Source organism: Panthera uncia, chromosome E3 (genome assembly GCF_023721935.1).
Source record: "Panthera uncia isolate 11264 chromosome E3, Puncia_PCG_1.0, whole genome shotgun sequence".
Taxonomy (NCBI): Eukaryota; Metazoa; Chordata; class Mammalia; order Carnivora; family Felidae; genus Panthera; species Panthera uncia.
Window position 1 is genome coordinate 3,244,340 of NC_064815.1, and position 21,369 is coordinate 3,265,708.

General features: G+C 47.6%; 1 protein-coding gene across 1 annotated transcript in view; it reads left to right on the forward strand.

Annotated features, from left to right (window-relative positions):
- LOC125928628 (uncharacterized) overlaps positions 1-16,456 on the forward strand; it is a 31,632-nt gene extending 15,176 nt beyond the window's left edge. Inside the window, 4 exon segments of the mRNA XM_049639361.1 lie at positions 7,219-7,414; positions 13,233-14,691; positions 14,694-15,171; positions 15,174-16,456. Coding sequence (XP_049495318.1) covers positions 7,219-7,414; positions 13,233-14,691; positions 14,694-15,171; positions 15,174-16,456 — 3,416 coding nt within the window.
- Positions 16,457-21,369: the final 4,913 nt, after the last annotated feature.

Sequence of the window (21,369 nt, forward strand, 5' to 3'; positions counted from 1 at the left end):
CTCAGCTCTACTGCTGATGAGAAGAGGGATCGCCTCTCAAAGGTCTTCAATTTCATCCCCCATAAAGGGGAAGTGGTAAATCCTTTCCACTTAAATTACCATGAGATTCATTCAGCCTGAGCTGGGTAGTGCATCTGGTATCTTTTCCTCCCACTTTAAGGAGACAGTGGATTAAATCCTCAACCAACATTAATATCCCACAAGCCTCTGCCAAGAATTTGATTAATGTCTGCCCCAAAGTGCTACAGACAACCAGGGCAAAACGTGTAAGTTGGAATGCCCCACCATCTCTAATGAATCCTCTCCCTCCTTTGGCTAATGTCTTTTTGAGCACTGTGGGCAAATAAGGGATTTACGACAAATAAGATGACGGTTTTCCTGTCTTGTCCAAAACCCTAGATGGTAATTAATAGCCAAATGACTCAAAAAGAAAAAAATGAATGGGTGGTATCATCCAGGCGATGCCTACCAAGCCGGCACTTGGTGTTGAGTGGGCTGGTTAATGCTGCAATAAATATTCATCATGTTTCTGGGAAATTCAACCTAGGACAAATACAAATTCAAACACACACACACACACACACACACACACACACAAACACACAGTTTTTTAATTTATCTCTTATCTCAGTTTAATGGTCTTTGCAAATAAAGGGCATAATTTGGCAAAATGAATAAATCCAATACAAAGGATGAGGTAAGATGTATCTTAACCAACCAGGTGCTCTGGAACAGGGACCAGACCAGGCCTCGGATGTCACTGGACAGTGATATTTGGAATAATATCAAAGAAACCGCAGGTCTATAAGATTCAGAGTTCATTAGGAGTGCCTGAGTGGTTCAGTTGGCTGAGCGCCCGACTTCAGCTCAGGCCATGATCTTGCGGTTCGTGAGTTCGAGCCCCACGTCGGGCTTGCTGCTGTTACCATGTCGGATCAGAGCCTGCTTCCGATCCTCTGTCCCCTCTCTCTGCCCCCCCCCCCCACTTGTGCTCTCTTTCTCAAAAAATAAAACATTGTTTAAAACTTTTAAAAAAAGATTCAGAGTTACTTAGCTTTGGTGAACAATCATACAGTCAGCAAATATTTATTGAGCAGGGATCACTGCAAGATATGACGGTTAGTGCTGAAGCAAAGCCACACATGATCCCTGTCTTCAAGGAGCTCACTGTCAGATAAGGGAGACGGGCATTTATCAGACACCCAGACACATGTTTCATCTCCCATATACAGAATGAAAGGGTCTCAAGTAGGTGGTTTAAACCCAAGCAGAGAGCAGAGGAGTCTCTCCTGACGAAATGATGCTTAAGAAGGGTGAGAGCCGAAAGCAGAGAGGAAGCAAGAGGCCAGTGCCAAAGTCGTGGCCAGAGGGAGAGGGGCAAGTACACAGGACAGAAGGAGCTCATGCGTGGGCAGAGCAAAAAGAGCTGGAAGGAGGACAAGGACAGCTGATTTGCATGTTAAAAGAACTCTCAAAGGAGCTACCAAGCCCTGAAAAGACACAGAAGAACCTTAAATGCATATTACCAAGGGAAAGTAGCCAGTTTGACCAGACTGAGGGGGAAGGGAGGGATGAGGAGACGGAGCACAGAAGATTTTCCGGGCAGTGAAACTATTCTGTGTGACCCCATAATGGTAGAGACATGTCACTATGCATTTGTCCAAACCCAGAGAACATATGATACCAAGAGTGAAGCCTAATGCAAACTATGGACTTTGGGGGATAATGACATGTCCATGCTGGTGTCAGAGGACAAGAATTCTTGCCCTCTCACAGGTCCTTCTAGCTGGACTAAGAATCAAACTGACATGAGATGGATTAACAGGAGAAAATAAAATTCAATAGGACACATACGGGGAATCCACACAGACATGGAAATTCCAAAGACAGGCAGGCAACGTGAGGTATAGGCATCATCCTGAACTGAGGAGAAAGGGGCAGGGGCTCTGGGATTTCAGAGGAAGGGAATGCACTTCCCAGGGAGATAAGAAGAGTGGATGTTCAGTAATGAGATGTTTGTCCTGCCATACAGATGGGTCACTCATAAAATTTATCTCTGGTAATAACCCTCATTCTGGGAAAGACTCCCAATCTAGATTCTTCTAGGTAGTTAAGAGAGAGGCAAAAGTTTCTCAAGTCTGTAGGGTCTTGATTGCCTCCAGATCAAAATAATCTGCGCGCCAAAGTGGTAGCTGGGGGCAGGGAGCTGTCCTGAACTCCATCATAGGTTTATCAGTTATAAAAATGTGCCATTCTGATAGGGACGCTGATAACTCAGGAGGCTGTGTATGTATGGGGACAGGAAGCGATCAGGAAATATCTCTTATCTTCTGCTCAGTTTTGCTGTGAACCTAAAACTGCTCTTAAAAAAATAAGGTCTATTTTTTAAAAATGCATCTCTAGCTTCATAATCAAGAATGGGACCAGTGGGAAATGTATGCAAAATCAAAGTTAGAAGGGTGTCTATAACAATCCAGGCAAGAGACGGCCAGGTCTTAGACCAGAAAGGTGGCAATGAAGACAGACAGAAGACAATTGATTAAAGGAGATATTTAGGAGAGGAAATCAATGGGACCGGGCGATGACTGGATGCGGAAGTCGGGGAGAAGCAGGGGGGCGTCGGCAATGATGTGCTGGGGCCGGATTCAAACTGTCTCATGTGAGCCAATGGTTACATTTCTGGAAATGTTGCAAGGTGATCGTTAAACAGCCACTATTAGAAGTTATAAAACGGCAAAAATTATAGGTCATATTAAAAGAGAAAGATAATACTCAAAATGTATCACCTTCTAGTTACTTCAGCACATTTTACTATTATGTACACCCTCCAGATTAGTTATGCCGGCAATAGCTACAGTATCTATGTGGCAGGAATGCTGTATCACAGGTAGCTACTGCAAATTTCTTCCCAGTTCCGAGTTCCATGACACCATGTTGGTAGCTTGAAACTGGCCGTGGTAGAAATATTTATGCCACAAAAGTTGGCAAAGAACACACATCGAGGCTTTCTTTTCCCGAAAGAGCAAGTTGTTGAACATTTACTTGAAAACCACTGGTCAGGGAATAAAACAGTAACAAGGTTTTCTGCAAATCCTCAAGACAGGCAAATCATTATAAGGGTCTCTGTACTAGAAACGAGTTATTATTACACATCATGATTATTCTACCACCAAACATTTACCAAGCCCTTGCCAAGTGCCAACGTTGTGTTCACTGCTCAACAGGGGAGTCTTCTAATCCTCACAGTAATCCTACGAGATCGGCGCTCTTGGTATCTCCGCTTCACAGATGAGAAAACCGGGGTTCGGACAGGTTAAGTGACGTGCCAGAGGCAACGTGGCGAGGAAGGAGCAGAGCCAGGACCGCTGCCCAAGCCGATGCGCCTGGAGTCCTACTCATTCATTCTCTTAAGGGATTAGAACCAAATTCCATTCTGAGACATCTTGAAAATGGATCCAGCGTCTCTTAATTCAGAGACCAGGTGAGCTCTAAAATCATCTACTTCCCTCCCCATCTATGTCTCTCCTCCTCTCTCCACTCCTTCCCCATCTCCCTCCATTTCTGTCTCTCTCTGCCTCTGCCTACAAAACGGCTCACAGTTTCCTCACGGAGTAACTAAGAAATAAATGCTGGGGCGCCTGGGTGGCTCAAGTCGGTTGAGTGCCTGATTCTTGATTTTGGCTCAGGGCATGATCCCAGGGTTGTAGGATCAAGCCCTGAATGGGGCTCCACGCTGGGTGTGGAGTCTGCTTAAGATTCTCTCTTTCTCTCTCTCTCTCCCTCCCTCTCTCTCACTCTCTCTCTCCCCCTCTGCCCCTCTCCCCCGCTCACACTCTGTCTCTCTCAAATTAAAAAAAAAAAATTGTTTAATTTAAAAAAGAGATTTAAAAAAGAAATTAATGCAGACTGTCATTTTATTCAATTAATAATAAATATTACAGTTATAAATTATCAAGGCAAACAACACTGAAAACAACTAAACATCACAGAGGGCCAAACTTACTTCTGCTTAAAAAATGACAAATGAGGGGCACCTGGGTGGCTCAGTCGGCTGGGCGTCTGACTTCAGCCCTTGGGTCATGATCTCACAGTCCGTGAGTTTGAGCCCCACGTCAGGCTCTGTGCTAACAGCTCAGAGCCTGGAGCCTGCTTCTGATTCTGTGTCTCCTCTCTCTCTCTCTCTGCCCCTCCCCTTCTTGTGCTCACTCTCTCTCTCTCTTTCTCTCTCTCTAAAATAAATAAACATTAAAAAAAAACCTGACAAATGAATCACATTTTTTTCCATGAAATGTGTATCTTTGCTAAATTTATCCCAGGAAAACAGGACTTGGCAGAAATAATGGTCTCAAAATGAAATCAATAGTAAGTTGTAAGCAGTATATGCAACATGGGGGGAAAGAGATTAAATAAAATTCATTGCAAAACTTAAGTGGAAAAGAATCGATTCCCATGCTAGTAATATCAGCAAAATTAACAAATGAAAAGATTTAAGAAAAATTAAGACAAGCTTAATTGACACATGTAGATCACTGATCACAGAATTAAACTGGTTTAATAGAATTCACTTTGGATAATGCTTTCCCACTCACTGGCAATTCATCTGTGTTGATATCGTTCTAATAAAAACATCCGTATTCAAAATATCCTTTGCATCACACTGGTATGTGAGAGAGGGTACAAACATTTTCCATCTCCTGAGGCCAGTTCTACCCTGAACATCCTTGTTTGTTTTAGTTTCTTTCCTCCCAAAGTGTCCTGACCAACCCAGAAAACAATGAAGACCTTTGGGTTTCCTGTAAAGGGATGTTTCCACAGTCAATACTGAGGAGGAGTGACAAACCATCCTGAGGTCTTGGGAATTAACTCTGGTCCAAAGCACTTCTGAAAGTTGAAGATGAATAAAGATTTTGCCGCCATTTACAGCACCTGGCATATAGCAGCTGTTCAAAAACAGTAGCTGGATAGATGGGTGGATGGGCAAATGTATAGATTTACTGGGAGAACAACAACCCCTTAAGCACCCATCTTCTGTCTTGTCTCCTTGGTTTACAGTATAGTTACAAAAGCTAAGTATGGAGGTACCTCGATCACCGAATCTAGCCAATAAAGTAGAGGTCCTAGAGATAGTAATGATCAAGTTAGCTAAAATGTCAAGGCTGCTGACACTCCAGACACCAAGAGAGTTTGAGGAAAAGTTGATGACTCACACGAGGACATCTGGGGAGAGCAGGGTAGGCACGGGCAGGTCCAGACTGGCAAGAGGGAGGCAGAGAGAGCAGGTGTGGCCTTTGAGGAGGCTAAGGGGTGAGGCTGGCGGAAAGTTCCTACGCTCAGGCTAGAGATTGGTGAAGTCAGAATTTCCTACCAGCGCCAAAACAGGACCAGCATGGGGCCAAAGGAGAAAGGGAGGGCGAGGTCAAAAGAACACCACCAAGAACCGCAGTTGGGACTCTGTACTGTAACCAGGGCCCAAGGGTCCAAGAGCACCTGGAGTCCCAAACACACCAGGCTCGGCCACCCACTCCTGACAAAATTCAAAGGCAGAGAGATGAGCAGAGGTGCAAACAAGGGGTTTATTGCAGGGAGGCCACCACTGGGAAGGCAGTGGACTAGCATCCCAAAGACCGTCTCCCAAGTGCTGACAGTACGTCTAGGTTTATGTGAGGACGATGTGGGACAAAGGCCGGTGCGTACATGCAGGTGGGCAGTGCAGGCCTGGCAGATTGTGGCCTTGGGGTCAATTCATCAGGATCTTGCTGGTGTCAGGGGGCAGGCGTCACCGCGACCAGGTAGTTTTAGCTCCTGTCCTGAATGTTTGCCCACCAGTCTTTTGCTTGAGTTCAGAGATAAGCTGTAAAGAAGAAGTTAATCAATTAGAAAGTACAGACGGGGGTCAGAGTGGAGGCAGCTGAAGTCCTCTTTCATTTTTACAATAACATATGCCCTAACCTATCACACTGGCTATCATGAAGATAAAAGGAGAGAAGGTAGGTAGCTTTGACTTTTTTAAGAAATTTTTTTTTCAGTTTATTCATTTTTGAGAGACAGAGACAGAGCTGGAGTAGAGGAGGGGTAGAGAGAGAGAGAGAGAGACAGAGGGAGACACAGAATCCAAAGCAGGCTCCAGGCTCCAAGCTGCCAGAGCAGAGCCCAATGCGGGGCTCGAACTCACGAACCTCAAGATCATGACCTGAGCCGAAATTGGATGCTCAACAGACTCAGCCACCCAGGCGCCCCAAAATGTTTTTAAAATGTTTTTTTTCTGTTGTTGAGAGAGCGAGTCTGAGTGGGGGAGGGGCAGAGAGTGAGGGAGACAGAGGATCCAGAGCAGGCTCCATACTGGCAGCAGAGAGAACCATGCAGGGCTTAAACTCACGAACTGTGAGATTATGACCTAAGCCGAGGTCAGACACTCAACCGACTGAGGCACCCAGGCGCCCTGAAAATATTTTTTATTTCGTATTTGCATGTGACTTTATCATTACCAAGAATGCCACAGATTAAGGGTCACCAATTTTTTCTGTAAAGGGCCAGACGGTAAATTTGTTAGGTTCTGTGAGCCACTCAGTCTCTGTCACAACTATTCAGCTCTCTTCCTGTAGTCCAAAAGCCACCTTGGATAATACCCAAAACATGGGTGTGGCTGTGCTCCCCTTAACTAGGATGCATCAGGGAGTTCTCAAATAAGAGAGCTGAGTGTTATGGCAGAAGGGAGAAGGGGAGGGGAAAAAAGCAGAGAAGGGATGTGTTTTGCAGAGCCCAGAAACCAACAGTTCCAGCCAAGAAGATGCCCACCTAGGTGTCTCGCCTGAGAGCCTCTTAGGTGAGCCAGTTTGAGCCAGCCTGGAGCTGAGGACCCACGCAGAAGCCCCCCTGAGCTGACCCGAAGTGACCTTTAGCTCATCACAATACTGAGATCTCCAATGGGCAGTCTTCTGCCATTTTTTGAACACACGATGCGTGCACTAGCATGTTGACGTGCTAGGCGTGTGCCATTGAACCAACGGTGCCTCTCCAAGCTCCCTAACCCTAACCCCTAATGCACTGAAGAAGGGATTCCTGTAACCCCACAGGGAGACATTATTTTGAGAGCTATCGCTCTGTCTCCTTACTTGTCAAGTAATGAAAGCTCTTGGCTTTCAACACTTCCTTGGATTGTGTTCCATTTGACATATGTGAGGCGGCGAACCTCCTGAGTTCAGTTACGTTCCTGTAAAGCTGAAGGGGTTCAGAACAAGTGTCCCCAAAATGTGCTGCTGTGGCATGTGGACTATTTTGAGATGAAGGCGACCAAGACCCAGAAGTTTCTAGAAAAACTTTTACCTCAGCCTGCCTACAAGACTTTAGATAGAGGTCCTGGTCCAGAAAGAGAACTGTCACCAGAGACAACTACCAAAAATATGGACCAGGTGTGGTAAGGGGGGGGGGGGGGCGGTGCTCAGCAGGGCCTGGAGATCAAAGTCCTCTCTGTGCCCCACTGCTTCTATATGGCCCAGCAAACATTTGTTTACCAAACATTTACTCTTCTTCACCTCCTTTGAGTTGTCTCTCTCTCCTTGAAAGTCCCAGATCCTGACCCCTTCTGCTCAACTCTGGATGGCATAAAAGCCTCAAATGCCTGATCGTCTGTCTAGTCTTAAGGAACCCCAGAATTAAATTTGTTTTTCTCCTGGTTAATTTGATTATTTGAACAAAGAATCAAGAAGGGTAGAGAAAAAAATGTTTCCTCCCCAACAAAACTTGATTGGTGGACACCGAAATCTGAATGTCATATAATTTTCACATGTCTTGAAATGGTATTCTTTTATTTTTTCAACCCTTAAAAAATGTAAGAAACATTCCTGGCTCCTAGGCCATACAAAAACAGGTAGCGTTGTTGAAATCAACAACACAAGAAACAGGCGCTGGTGAGGATGTAGAGAAAAAAGAACCCTCGGGCACTGCTGGTGAGAATGCAAGCTGGTGCAGCCACTGTGGAAAACAGTACGGAGGTTCCTCAAAACGTTCAAAAGAGAACTACCTTACAATCCAGCAATCGCACTACTGGGTATTTATCCAAAGAACACAAGAACACTAAGTCAAAGGGATATATACACCCCTATATGTATAGCCACATTATTTACAATAGCCAAGGTATAGAGGCAGCCCAAGTGCCCACTGACTGATGAACGGATCAAGAAGATGTAGGTGTATATACGTGTGTGTGTGTGTGTGTGTGTGTGTGTGTGTAATGGGATATTATCCAGTCATAAAAAAGAATGAAATCTTGTCATCTGCAATAACATGGATGGAGCCAGAGAGTATAATGCTAACCAAAATAAGTCAGTCAGGAAGAGACAATTGCCATATGATTTCACTCATATGTGGAATTTAAGAAACAAAACAAAGCAGCAAAAGGGGGAAAAGAGAGAGAGAGAGACAAACCAAAAAACAGATTCTTAATTAGAGATGACAAATACCAGGGGGGAAGTGGGGGGAAGGATGGCGGAAGTAGGTGATGGGGACTAAGGAGGGCACCTGTTGTGATGAGCACAGGGTGATGTATGGAAGTGTTGAAGCCCTTTACTGTATATCTGAAACCAGTATCACTGTGTATGGTAACTACCTGAAATTAAAACAAATAAAAAAATAAATAGATGAATGATAAAAGCCAAGGGTACAGCTGGTTTCAAATTTTTTAAAAAAACCTCTGTAATTAAAAATATATATATTCTCTCCCCCTCCGCAATTTCCATTGATGGAGTATATTTCCCAGCTCCTTCGATGTTTCCTTTGGACGATGAGATGTCAGCAAACATGACGGATGTAAACAAAAATAGGAAACTGTGATTTATAATAAGAAATACATATCTTGGTCTTCATCCCCATTTCTGGCACAGAGCTCCTAAAACCCTTGGAATTTCCTACGTGATTAGAGAAATGAAGCCTTCTTTTGTTATTCATAACAAGTCCCTTTCAACCACACCGGAGTTTATGGAAATGAGGTGGCTTTCAGAAAGCCTCCAAGGAAGGGAGCCCGTTGCCAGGGGGATCAAGCAGATTATAAAGTTAGAACTTTCAGCCCCAACCCCACAACCTCCAGAGAGGGGGAGGTGGAACCAACGGCACGGTGGGATGGTGGGAGGCACTGCAGAGGCCAAGGGCAGGCCACCCCAAGATGAGTCACCTTGGCGTGCAGACTGTTTTGACCTGAAAGCAATCAAGACCCTACAGGCTCAGGAGAAATTTTCTGTCCCTCCCTTAACTACACAGAAAAATCTAAACTAGGGGTCTTTCCGAGAATCACGGTTATTAACAGAGATAAATTTTATCCGAGTGACCCATCCGTATGGCAGGGCAAAGATCTAATTTCCCAAACATCTGCCCTTTGAATTGCCCTGGTAACTGCATTCCTTCCGGCTGAAATTGCAGACCCCCACCCTTTCTCTTTAGTTCAAGATGACCTATACACCTCATTCCGCCTGTCTTCGGAATTGCCATGTCTGTGTGGATTCCCCACACATATGCTATTAAGCTTTATTTTCTCCTGTTATTCTGTCTCACGTCAACTTGATTCTTAGTCCAGCTAGAAGGACCTAGAAGGGGACAGGAAATTCTTGCTCCCTACAAATCCTTAAGCCGTGGGATCTAAGGCTATCTCCAGGCCGATAGTGTGAGAATCGAGTTAAATCTTTGGACCTCCAGTCAAGGTGTGCGGGGAACTAGAGAACTGTTTGGTGGGACTGACAAAACCTCCCAGAAAAGGTCCGAACGGCACTGGCACGGTTCTGCCGTCACCTGAGGGGGCTTCCCATGGGTAGCTGCTGACACTTGGCCTGGGCCCCGGAGTGATGACACATGAAGCAGACCTAAGCCCAAGTGTCAGCCACAAGCCAGGCCCAGCTAGACCAGCCCCCCAGCCTGAAGCCCAGTCACCCAATCAAGTTCACCAATCCCTAGCCAGACCTGCAGATGCCTGAGAAACGAACACTTACTGCTAAGTGCCACTGAGGCTCTGAAGCAGATTACTACTCGGGAAATGCTGACTGATACAGGCAACATCATCATTTGTAAACTATTATCTCTGCCAGGCATTCGTTTTATTATTGGGCATCACATAGATTGCTTTATCTTATTTTTTCTTAACTTTTTAACGTTTTTATTTATTTTTGACAGAGAGACAGAGAGAGCGTGAGCAGGGGCAGGGCAGAGAGAGAGAGGGAGACACGGAATCCGAAGCAGGCTCCAGGTTCCAAGCCGTCAGCACAGAGCCTGACGCGGGGCTCGAACTCACGAACCGCAAGATCATGACCTGAGCCCAAGTCAGACGCTTAACAGACTGAGCCTCCCAGGTGCCCCTACTTCATCTTATTGAATCTTCACTTCAAGAGACGAGTATTATTATCTTCCCATGTTATAAATCAAGAAACTGAGGCTCAGAAATTTCCAAGAGGCTTGAAGAACCAGGAGACAAACCCAGGTGTATGTGGCCCCAAAGCTACTGTCTTTTCTGTTATGGTCACAAACAGCAGTAGTGCTGCTCACTTGCAACCCACTTGCAGCCTCCCCCTCGGAGGCTTTTTGCATCTGAAAAACCCAGGTAACAAACAGGGCAAACTCCAAAGAGTTCCTCTGGGACTAATGAGAAAATGTCTATAAACCATTAATTTCGCCACGTGGCACACAGTAAGTGATAAACGGAGTCGCTGTTGTTATGCTGAAAATATTATCAATAGGAATATTGTGGTCTGTAAGTATTGTCTACACTGCTTCCTCTCCCTGCAATATCCTTCCTCCTCCACATTCTTGAGGGGAATAACCCATTACTTGCCCTTCCAGTTTCAACTCCCCTGAGCTCTCCTGGCCTCCTGGACTGATCACCTCACAACTCTTTTTCCCCATTGCACTTGTAGGAGATTCTTCCCAACACGAACCAACTCTGACACCAACTTAGTGCAGAGCAATTCATTCCAATTCTGACACTAACTCCAGATCCCACGAGTTAAAAGGGCTCCATCCCAGAAGACTGCCCCATTTCAGATGTTGAGTCACAAGCCCTGGGCCGCTTGTCCTTTGGACCAACCAGCTATAAATCAGAGCTTCCCAGGACTCCCTCCTCAGGTTTGGTAATTTGGTAGAATGGCTCTCAGAACTCGGGAAAACACCTTACTTATGTTTACCAGTTGTGATAAAGGGTACAACTCACGCACAGCCAAGTGGAGGGGACGCACAGGGCAAGGTATGGGAGACGTATGCACAGAGCTCCCACGCCTTCTCTGGGTGTGTCACCTTCCTGGCATTTGGAAGTGTTCACCAGCCCGGAAGCTTCCTGAAATTCATTTTTCAAGAGCGTTTCTAGAGCTCAGTCTCAGCTCAGCCTCCCCTCCCCACGGTTTGGTGGGTGGGGTTGAAAGTCCCCATCTTCTAACTGCTTGCTCTCTCTGGTGACCAGCCCCATCCTGAGGGGATCTAGGGGCCCCATCCTGAGGCAATCTAGGGGCCGCATCCTAAATTACCTCATTAGCATAACCTCAGGTATGATGGCAAAGAGCTCCTTATAAATAACAGGACATTCCGATCACTCAGGAAAGTCCAAGGGTTTTAGGAATTCTGTGTCAGCAACCAGGAACAAAATCCAAATACTGTATATTTCTTATTCTTCCACCACATGGCTCTCTGTTTCTCTTACCCCTGGCTTTTGAATGCCCAAGGGATGAGTCTAGTCACTTGGAATTCCCACTGCTTGGCACATGGTTAAAATCAATACACAATTGCTGGTTTTATTAATCCTCCCATTATGGTTGTTCTTTTATTAGGAGTATAATGTCTATCTCATCATTCAGTGACATGAGCTCTGTGAAGTTATTTAGTAGAGGATTTAATGAGTATTGCTCAATACTTTTTCCATGGAAGTCCAGAGAAGGCTGGCTACCCACTGTCTGTCTTGGCCAAAGCACCCTAACTCTTTAGAACAGAACTCAGATTTCTTGACTCTGGAACACTGATTTCATCTCATCCTCAAAGACACCCAAAGAACCTTTCAGCATACTGGTAACTGAGACAAAAGAATTTCCAAGCCTAGAGACAGATCCCAACTCTGGCTTCTTGACTCCCTTTTTCATACCATCTTCCCAGGTCATCCTTTCCCCATGGCTGCATAAAATAGATGGAATCAAATGGACCCCATGATACCCACTGCTTCTCTCCACTAGGGCCGGGAGCAGCCCAGCTGTACAGCACCAGCTGAAGACAGACCATGGTCAGAGGGCTAGGCTTCTCCTACCTCCGAATGAATGAATGAATGAATGAATGAATGAATGACGTTTTTAAAAAAAAGTCACCCAAGTTCACAGAGAGACTTTACAGTGACTTTGAAGTTGCAAGAGTAACTTTACAGTGAAAAACCTGACAAATACTGAGAGACTAAGAGAAAAATTACCAGGTGTACTCACAACTGCAAAGAAAAGAACCCCCCCCCCCCCCCCCGCCCCCCGCCATTCACAGAACCAGCCAGGGTGTGCCCGGTTGTGGTCTGACCTAAAGGCGGGAACCAATCAAGTTCTGCTGAGTGGTTTGACAAAAAGGCGGGAACCAATCAAGTTCTGCTGAGTGTTCAAATTTAAATGTCAACCAATAACAGCTCTGTAACCGCAAAAAAAATCCCTAACTTGTTTGTGCCTGTCTATAAAAGAAGCTGTAAGATCCTCGCTCGGGGCCTCTTAGCGTCACCGGCAACGAGTGCGTGGAGGACCGGGTTCGAACCTGCAATAAACAACCCTTGCCGCTTGGCTTTGACTCTGGACCCTGGTGGATTGTTTTGGGGGGTCTCTCGAATCGGGGCATATCATTTGGGGGCTCGTCCGGGATCCCCCCAAACCCACCAGACCCCAAGTCAACGGGTCGTCCCTGAGACCGATCGGTAAGTGAGCCGGCTCTGTCCATTTCTGTCTGTCTGTTCGTTTCTGGCTCTCCCGCGCGGGATCTGTATCGGTGACTGACACGGCCCTGGCGGATGCGCTATAGGGCAGTCGGTCGGGTCCAGTAGGAGACGTCCACTGGCACCCGTCTGGGGCACCTTTTTGGGCCCATCGGAATTTTTCTGTTCGGGTGGCAGACACCCAAAACGCGCTAGCGATCTAAGTGTTGTGTTTAAGTGTTAAACTCCTTCTCTTTCACAGGTGACCTGGCCTGGCCCAGCCAGAAATCCTCATAACTTTACTGTTTCTCCTTTTAATCCTTTCCTCCACCTCCAGGATACAGATGGGCCAATCTCAAAGCACTCCTCTTTCTCTCCTCGTTGCTAACTTCAGGGATGTTAGAACCAGAGGACAGAATTTGAGTTTAGACATCCGGCGGGGAAAATTAATAGCCCTCTGCCGCTCCGAATGGCCAACCTTCAGCGTTGGATGGCCAACCGAAGGAACTTTCTGCCTCCCTATAATTGCTAAGGTGAAATCAAAGATTTTTCTACCGGGTCGCGAGGGACACCCGGATCAGATTCCCTACATTCTTGTATGGCGGAATTTAGTGGAAAATCCACCCCCTTGGTTGGCCCCCTTCCTATCCTCGGGAACGTGTAAGGTCCTTGCCATGTGGCCTGCAGATCCCCCAAAATCAAGGACGCCAGCCACGCCCTTGTATCCCATATTGCCCAATAGTCAGGACCTACTATCCCTAGACCCTCCACCCTATCATCCCCCTCCCCTCGTACCCCAGGCCCTGCCCACAGCAGCTGCCCCGCCAGTCGCCCCGCTAGTTGCCCCCCCAGGGGAACCGGGAGGACGGGAAGCGGCAGCTGTGCCGGAACCAGGAAGACGGGAGGCAGCAGCCGCGCCGGGCCCCATTGAAAATGAAACCAACCGCGAGGGGCCAGCCGGCCGAACCCATGGGCTCACCCAGCGTGAGCCAAACCCTCGCCTCCCCGACTCCACTGTGGCCCTACCCCTGCGGGAAATAGGATCCCCCGATGAAACAGGCAACCCCCGACTCCAGTATTGGCCCTTTTCCACCAGTGACCTTTACAACTGGAAAACACAGAATGCTCGATTCTCGGATAACCCTAAAGACCTAATAGCTCTTTTAGACAGTGTCATGTTCACCCACCAGCCCACCTGGGACAACTGTCAGCAGCTCCTCCGCATCCTGTTCACTACAGAGGAGCGAGAGAGGATCCAATTAGAAGCAAGAAAGCTGGCTCCCGGAGACGACGGTCGGCCGACATCTAACCCTGACCTCATTAATGCGGCTTTCCCCCTAACCAGACCTCCACAGGGCGAATGGGACTACAACACGGCAGAAGGTAGGGGAAGGCTACTCATTTATCGCCAGACTCTGATGGCGGGTCTCCGGGCTGCAGCTCGCAAGCCCACCAATTTGGCTAAGGTATATTCGGTCGTACAGGGAAAGGCAGAGAGTCCAGCTGCTTACTTAGAGAGATTAATGGAAGCCTTTAGGCAGTTTACCCCCATGGATCGAGAAGTCCCTGACAACCAGGCTGCTGTCATTATGTCCTTTGTAAATCAAGCAGCTCCTGACATTAAGAAAAAACTCCAAAGGCTAGAGGATTTAGAAGGTAAACAGATCCAGGATCTGCTCCGTATAGCACAACGGGTCTACAACAACAGGGACGCCCCAGAAGAGAGACAGATCAAGGCCACAGAGAAAATGACTAAAGTCCTGGCCGCTATAGTCCGGAAAGAACAGCCACCCCCAGAAGGCACTCAAACAACACGCCCTCCCAGGCAGCACTTAAAGATCAATGCGCCTATTGTAAAGAGAAAGGCCATTGGATACGAGAATGCCCCAAGAAGAAACAACCCCGCCCCAGCCAAGGACAATGGCAGCCTAAAATAGCCCCCATACTGTTTACCCAAGAAACAGAATAGGGAGGACGGGGTTCGGATCCCCTCCCCGAACCTAGGGTAACGTTGCAAGTGGAGGGGACCCCGGTCCAGTTCCTAGTTGATACCGGGGCACAGCACTCAGTTCTGGTCAAGCCCCATGGAAAAGTATCTGAAAAATCATCCTGGGTACAAGGGGCCACTGGAATAAAGAAGTACCCCTGGACAACTCAGAGGACTGTGGACTTAGGAACTGGGAAGGCAACCCACTCCTTCCTGGTCATTCCCGACAGCCCCTGCCCCCTGTTGGGGAGGGATTTGCTTACCAAAATGGGGGCCCAAATTCATTTCCAACTGGGAGGCCCACAGTGACTGACTTCCACAACCAACCCATATCTGTACTCACTGTGAGACTAGAAAATGAATACAGGCTCCATCAGGAACCCACTCCTCTGGATCAGGGCATCAAGCCCTGGCTTCAACGCTTCCCAGACGCGTGGGCAGAAACGGGTGGTATGGGGTTAGCAAAACATCGCCCAGCCCTATTTATAGAGGTCAAGCCCAGGACGGACCCCATCCGCGTGCGCCAATACCCTATGCCCATGGAAGCCAAAAATGGCATCACACCGCACATCCGCCGCCTCCTTGACTTCGGAGTCCTACGCACCTGCCACTCAGCATGGAATACCCCCCTGCTGCCCGTGCACAAACCCAACAGCGGGGAATACAGACCAGTGCAGGACCTGAGAGAAGTCAATGAGCGGGTGATGGACATACATCCAACAGTTCCTAACCCCTATACTCTCCTGAGCGCCCTCAGCCCAGAAAAACAATGGTATACTGTTCTGGATCTAAAAGATGCTTTTTTCAGCCTACCACTAGCGCCTAAAAGTCAGGAGCTATTTGCATTCGCGTGGACAGATCCAGACAGGGGCATAAATGGCCAGCTCACTTGGACCAGACTGCCACAAGGATTCAAGAACTCTCCGACCCTGTTCGACAAGGCTCTACACGAAGATTTAAGTGAGTACAGACAACAACACCCTAATATAACTCTCCTACAATATGTTGATGATCTCTTAATAGCTGCTGAGACACCTGAAGCCTGCATCCAGGGAACCGAAGGTCTCCTGCGAACTCTGGGAACCTTAGGCTACCGCGCCTCAGCAAAGAAGGCTCAGATCTGCAAGTCAGAAGTAACTTACCTGGGTTACTTGCTGAGAGGGGGGCAACGCTGGCTAACGGATGCCCGGAAGGAGACTGTCCTTCGTATTCCCAGACCGCAGACACAACGACAGGTGAGGGAATTCCTAGGGTCGGCTGGGTTCTGCAGACTATGGATACCAGGGTTTGCTAAATTAGCAAAACCTTTATACCAGGCAACAAAAGATCAACAGCCCTTTAGTTGGACGGAAGAAGCCAAACAGGCCTTCCAACAAATTAAAACTGCTCTGCTATCAGCACCTGCCCTGGGACTCCCCGATGTCTCCAAACCCTTCCACCTATATGTAGATGAAAACCGGGGCATAGCCAAGGCGGTTCTAACCCAGCATTTGGGCCCTTGGCGCAGGCCAGTAGCCTATCTGTCTAAAAAGCTAATCCAGTGGCCGCCGGATGGCCACCCTGTCTCGGGATGATTGCAGCCACTGCCCTAATGGTAAAGGATGCAGATAAGCCGACCATGGGCCAAGAGCTACAAGTCACCACCCTGCATGCCATCGAGGGCATCCTCAGGCAGCCGCCTGACCGATGGCTGAGCAATGCCCGACTCACTCATTACCAGGGACTGCTGTTGAACCCCCTCAGGGTCATCTTCAACCCCCCAACGGCCCTGAACCCAGCATCACTGCTGCCAGACCCAGACATGGGAACCCCAGTTCATGACTGCGCCGACATACTGGCTCAAGTTTATGGGGTCCGGGAGGACTTGCAGGACCAACCATTATCGGATGCGGACGCCATCTGGTTTACCGACGGAAGCAGCTTCATTCACCAAGGACAAAGGTATGCGGGGGCGGCCGTAACTTCAGAAACCGAGGTGATTTGGGCAGAAGCCCTACCCCCCGGAACCTCGGCCCAGAAGGCTGAACTAATAGCCTTAACCCAGGCCCTAAAATTAGGGAGAGACCGCAAGCTAACCGTGTACACTGATAGCCGATATGCCTTTGCCACCGCTCATGTACATGGGGCGATACACAGAGAACGGGGGCTCCTCACAGCTGAAGGGAAAGACATCAAAAATAAAGAAGAGATTCTAGCCCTGCTAGCACCCTTATGGGAACCCAAAAAGCTAGCGATTGTGCATTGCCCAGGACACCAGAAGACAACCGACCCAGTTTCCCGGGGCAACAATTTGGCCCATCAGACTGCAAAAAACATAGCTCGGCCCCCAGCACAATTGCTGACCCTACAGCTGCCAGACCCCGGACCCCGGGAATTGCCCCCCAGCCCTGAGTATTCAGAAAGCGACATTCAATGGGTGAGTAAACTTCCCATGACCCGAATCAAAGATGGCTGGTGGAGAGACTCCAAAAGCAGCATTACACTCCCAGATAAACTAGGATGGCAAGTTCTAGAGCGGATCCATCGCAGCACCCACTTAGGTTCCCGGCGAATGTTGGACTTACTGAGACAGACTGGACTAAAAATCAGAAATGTCTCTGATAAGGTCGATCAAGTAGTCACTAAATGTACAGTGTGCCAACTCAACAATGCGAGTAGCAATCCTCAGACAACAGGGGTAAGACAAAGAGGGAGCAGACCGGGGACCTATTGGGAAGTAGATTTCACTGAGGTAAAACCAGGAAAATATGGATATAAGTATTTGCTAGTTTTTGTAGATACCTTTTCAGGATGGACTGAAGCCTTTCCAACCAAGAATGAAACAGCGCAGATTGTAGCCAAAAAGATCCTAGAAGAAATCCTGCCCAGGTATGGTTTTCCAGTAATGATAGGGTCAGACAATGGACCTGCATTTGTCTCTAAGGTAAGTCAGGGACTGGCTTCCATACTTGGGGCTGATTGGAAATTACATTGTGCATACCGACCCCAAAGCTCAGGACAGGCAGAGAGAATGAACAGAACATTAAAGGAGACCCTAACCAAATTGACCATGGAGACTGGCGCTAATTGGGTGGTCCTTCTCCCCTACGCTCTGTTCAGGGTGCGTAATTCCCCACACAAACTGGGACTCACACCCTATGAAATAATACATGGTAGACCACCCCCCATCATCCCTAACCTAAAAGATAACCTTGTCAAAGCTGAGAACGATAATAGTCCTGAATTCTTGTTCTCCCTACAAGCCTTCCAGAGGGTCCATGAAGATGTATGGCCCAAATTAAAGGAACTCTATGAGACTGGACCCCCGCCTATTCCACATCAATTCTGGCCAGGGGATTGGGTCCTCGTCAAACGTCATCGGCAGGGAACTCTGGAGCCCGGGTGGAAAGGACCCTTCCAGGTCATCCTGACAACACCTACTGCCATCAAAGTAGACAGAATCGCCACCTGGATCCATTTCGCCCACGCCAAACCAGTGGACCCGTTCTCAGACCTCATCGGACCTTCAAAGACAACCTGGACTGTTGATCGGACTAAGGACAATCCTTTAAAATTGACCCTACGCCGCCAACGGACTGAGCCGTAACTATGGTACTTGCCCTCCTCTTGACTGTTCTGCAAATTCTGTCTGTAAATCCAAACCCCCACAACCCCTATAATTTGACATGGGAAATTACTAATTTAGAGACTCATGAAGTCTACAACAAAACCCTAGGAACTGCCCCATTAAATACCTGGTGGCCAGATTTATATTTTAATTTAGAAAAAATTAGTCCATTAGAAGAAATGGAAGGAGGTAAATGGAGGCAACTGCCAAGGAGGGTATCAATAAGTAGAAATGGATTTTATGCATGTCCGGGATTTAGGACGGGGGCGATGAGGCGCACATGTGGAGGGTTTGAAACCCTCTATTGCGCAGCCTGGAGTTGCATCACCTCCAATGATGGGGAACGGAAGTGGGAAGTAAAACCCCAATTTATTGAAATGTCCTATGTCCAACCATGTACCCGCACCAGGCATGATGAAAACTGTAACCTTATTCGTGTAAGATTTACAGAGGAGGGGAAAAAGGACAGGCGGTGGGTCTCAGGACTCACTTGGGGACTCTACTTATATCAATATCCCCTCTTTGGGACTGCCATTCAAATAAAATTAAAAGTCTCCCCTCTTGTACAACCAGTGGGGCCAAATCAGGTATTAGAAAAAAAAAGAGACGAGCCTATCCCCAGGCAGATCCCCACTACTCCCTCCAGCAGGAACCCCCGTCCTTATCCCAGGAGTAAAAGCACAAGCTGTCCAAGAAAATCAGAACCCAGAAGGCATAGACTCCCTATGGAAATTGCTAACAGCAGCATATGAGGCCTTAAACCGATCGGACCCTGAGGCAACAAGGGCCTGCTGGCTATGTTATGATATAAAACCCCCCTTCTACAAAGCCATAGGTCTAGCTGCCCCTTTTTCACAGTCAGGAGAAGAGTCGCCAGCAGCTTGCAAGTGTAATCGAAAGGGCCCCGGCCTCACACTGCAAGCGGTCACTGGCAACGGGACTTGTATAGGAAAGGTCCCCTCTAGCCATATCCAGCTCTGTGCCCCGACTAATTACTCTATGGATGAATCTAAATGGATAATTCCAGCTCCTGACAGTTGGTGGATTTGTTCTAAGACAGGGCTCACCCCATGTGTTAGCAGAGATGTTTTTAATTCGTCACCCGAATATTGTATCATGGTATTAATATTTCCAAAGGTTATTTACCACCGAGAAAATGTTGTATATGATCTGTGGACAGAAGGGACGGAAGCAAGAGAGTCAATAAGAACAAAACGGGAACCCTTTACGGCCATAACCTTGGCCACCTTATTTGGCCTCAGTACCATAGGGGCAGGAACAGGGATCTCATCACTAGCCATCCAGCACCGAGGGTTCAATAGCCTAAGGGCAGCCATTGATGAGGATATAGCCAGACTTGAGGACTCAATCTCGCACCTCGAAAAATCTCTGACCTCCCTTTCTGAAGTAGTCCAACAGAACCGAAGGAGGCTAGATCTAGTCTTCCTCCAACAGGGAGGTTTATGTGCAGCCTTAAGAGAAGAATGTTGTTTTTATGCTGACCACACTGGAGTAGTCCGAGAGTCCATGGCTAAAGTTAGAGAAGGCCTGGCCAAACGGAGGCGTGAACGAGAACAACAACAAGGCTGGTTTGAGTCTTGGTTCAATCAGTCCCCATGGCTAGCTACCCTGCTTTCTGCTCTAGCTGGGCCCCTTATACTCCTCCTTCTCCTCCTCACCTTCGGGCCTTATATTATTAATAAACTAGTTGCCTTTATCAAAGGCCGAGTTAACACGATCCAACTGATGGTCCTTAGGACCCAATACCAACCTATCATTACCGAAACATTTGAGGCAGACACATAAGATCCAAGATTGGCTCTTAAGGCACCGAAGAAAGGGGGGAATGAGAGAATAAGAGAAAAATTACCAGGTGTACTCACAACTGCAAAGAAAAGACCTCCCCCCCCCGCCCCTTCCCAGACCCAGCCCGCCCGTGCCCAGTCGCTGTCTGACCTAAAGGCAGGAACCAATCAAGTTCTGCTGAGTGGTTTGAAAAAAAGGCGGGAACCAATCAAGTTCTGCTGAGTGTTCAAATTTAAATGTCAACCAATAACAGCTCTGTAACCGCAAAAAAAATCCCTAACTTGTTTGTGCCTGTCTGTAAAAGAAGCTATAAGATCCTCGCTCGGGGCCTCTTAGCGTCACCGGCAACGAGTGCGCGGAGGACCGGGTTCGAACCTGCAATAAACGACCCTTGCCGCTTGGCTTTGACTCTGGACTCTGGTGGATTGTTTTCGGGGGGGTCTCTCGAATCAGGGCATATCAATACTACACCAGGGTCAGCATCAACCGTGATGAGTCGTGATGGGATGAAAAATGGCAGTAGGGCGCCTGGCTGGCTCAGTCGGTAGAGTGTGCAGCTCTTTATCTCAGGGTTGTGAGTCTGAGCCCCAGAGTGGGTGTGGAGATTACTTCAAAATGAAATCTTTTGGGGGCACCTGGGTGGCTCAGTCATGATCTCACGATTCATGAGTTCAAGCCCAGCACCAGGCTCTGTGCTGACAGCTCCGAGCCTGGGGCCTGCTCTGGATTCTGTGTCTCCTTCTCTCTCTGCCCCTCCCCTGCTCACACTCTGTCTCTCTCTCTCTCTCTCTCTCTCTCTCTCTCTCTCTCCCTCTCTCTCTCAAAAATAAATAAACCAAAAAAAAAAATAAAAATAAATATAAAATTTAAAAAACAAAGAGAATCTAAGGAACTGTCACAGCCCAGAGAAGCCTAAAGAGACACGACAACCAGATATAATGTGGTATCTTGCATGGGTCCTGGAACAGAAAAGGGACATCAGGTAAAAACTAAGGAAATCTACATAAAGTATGGACTCCAATGAATAATGCTGCATCAATACTGGTTCATTAATCGAAATAAATGTGTTACACT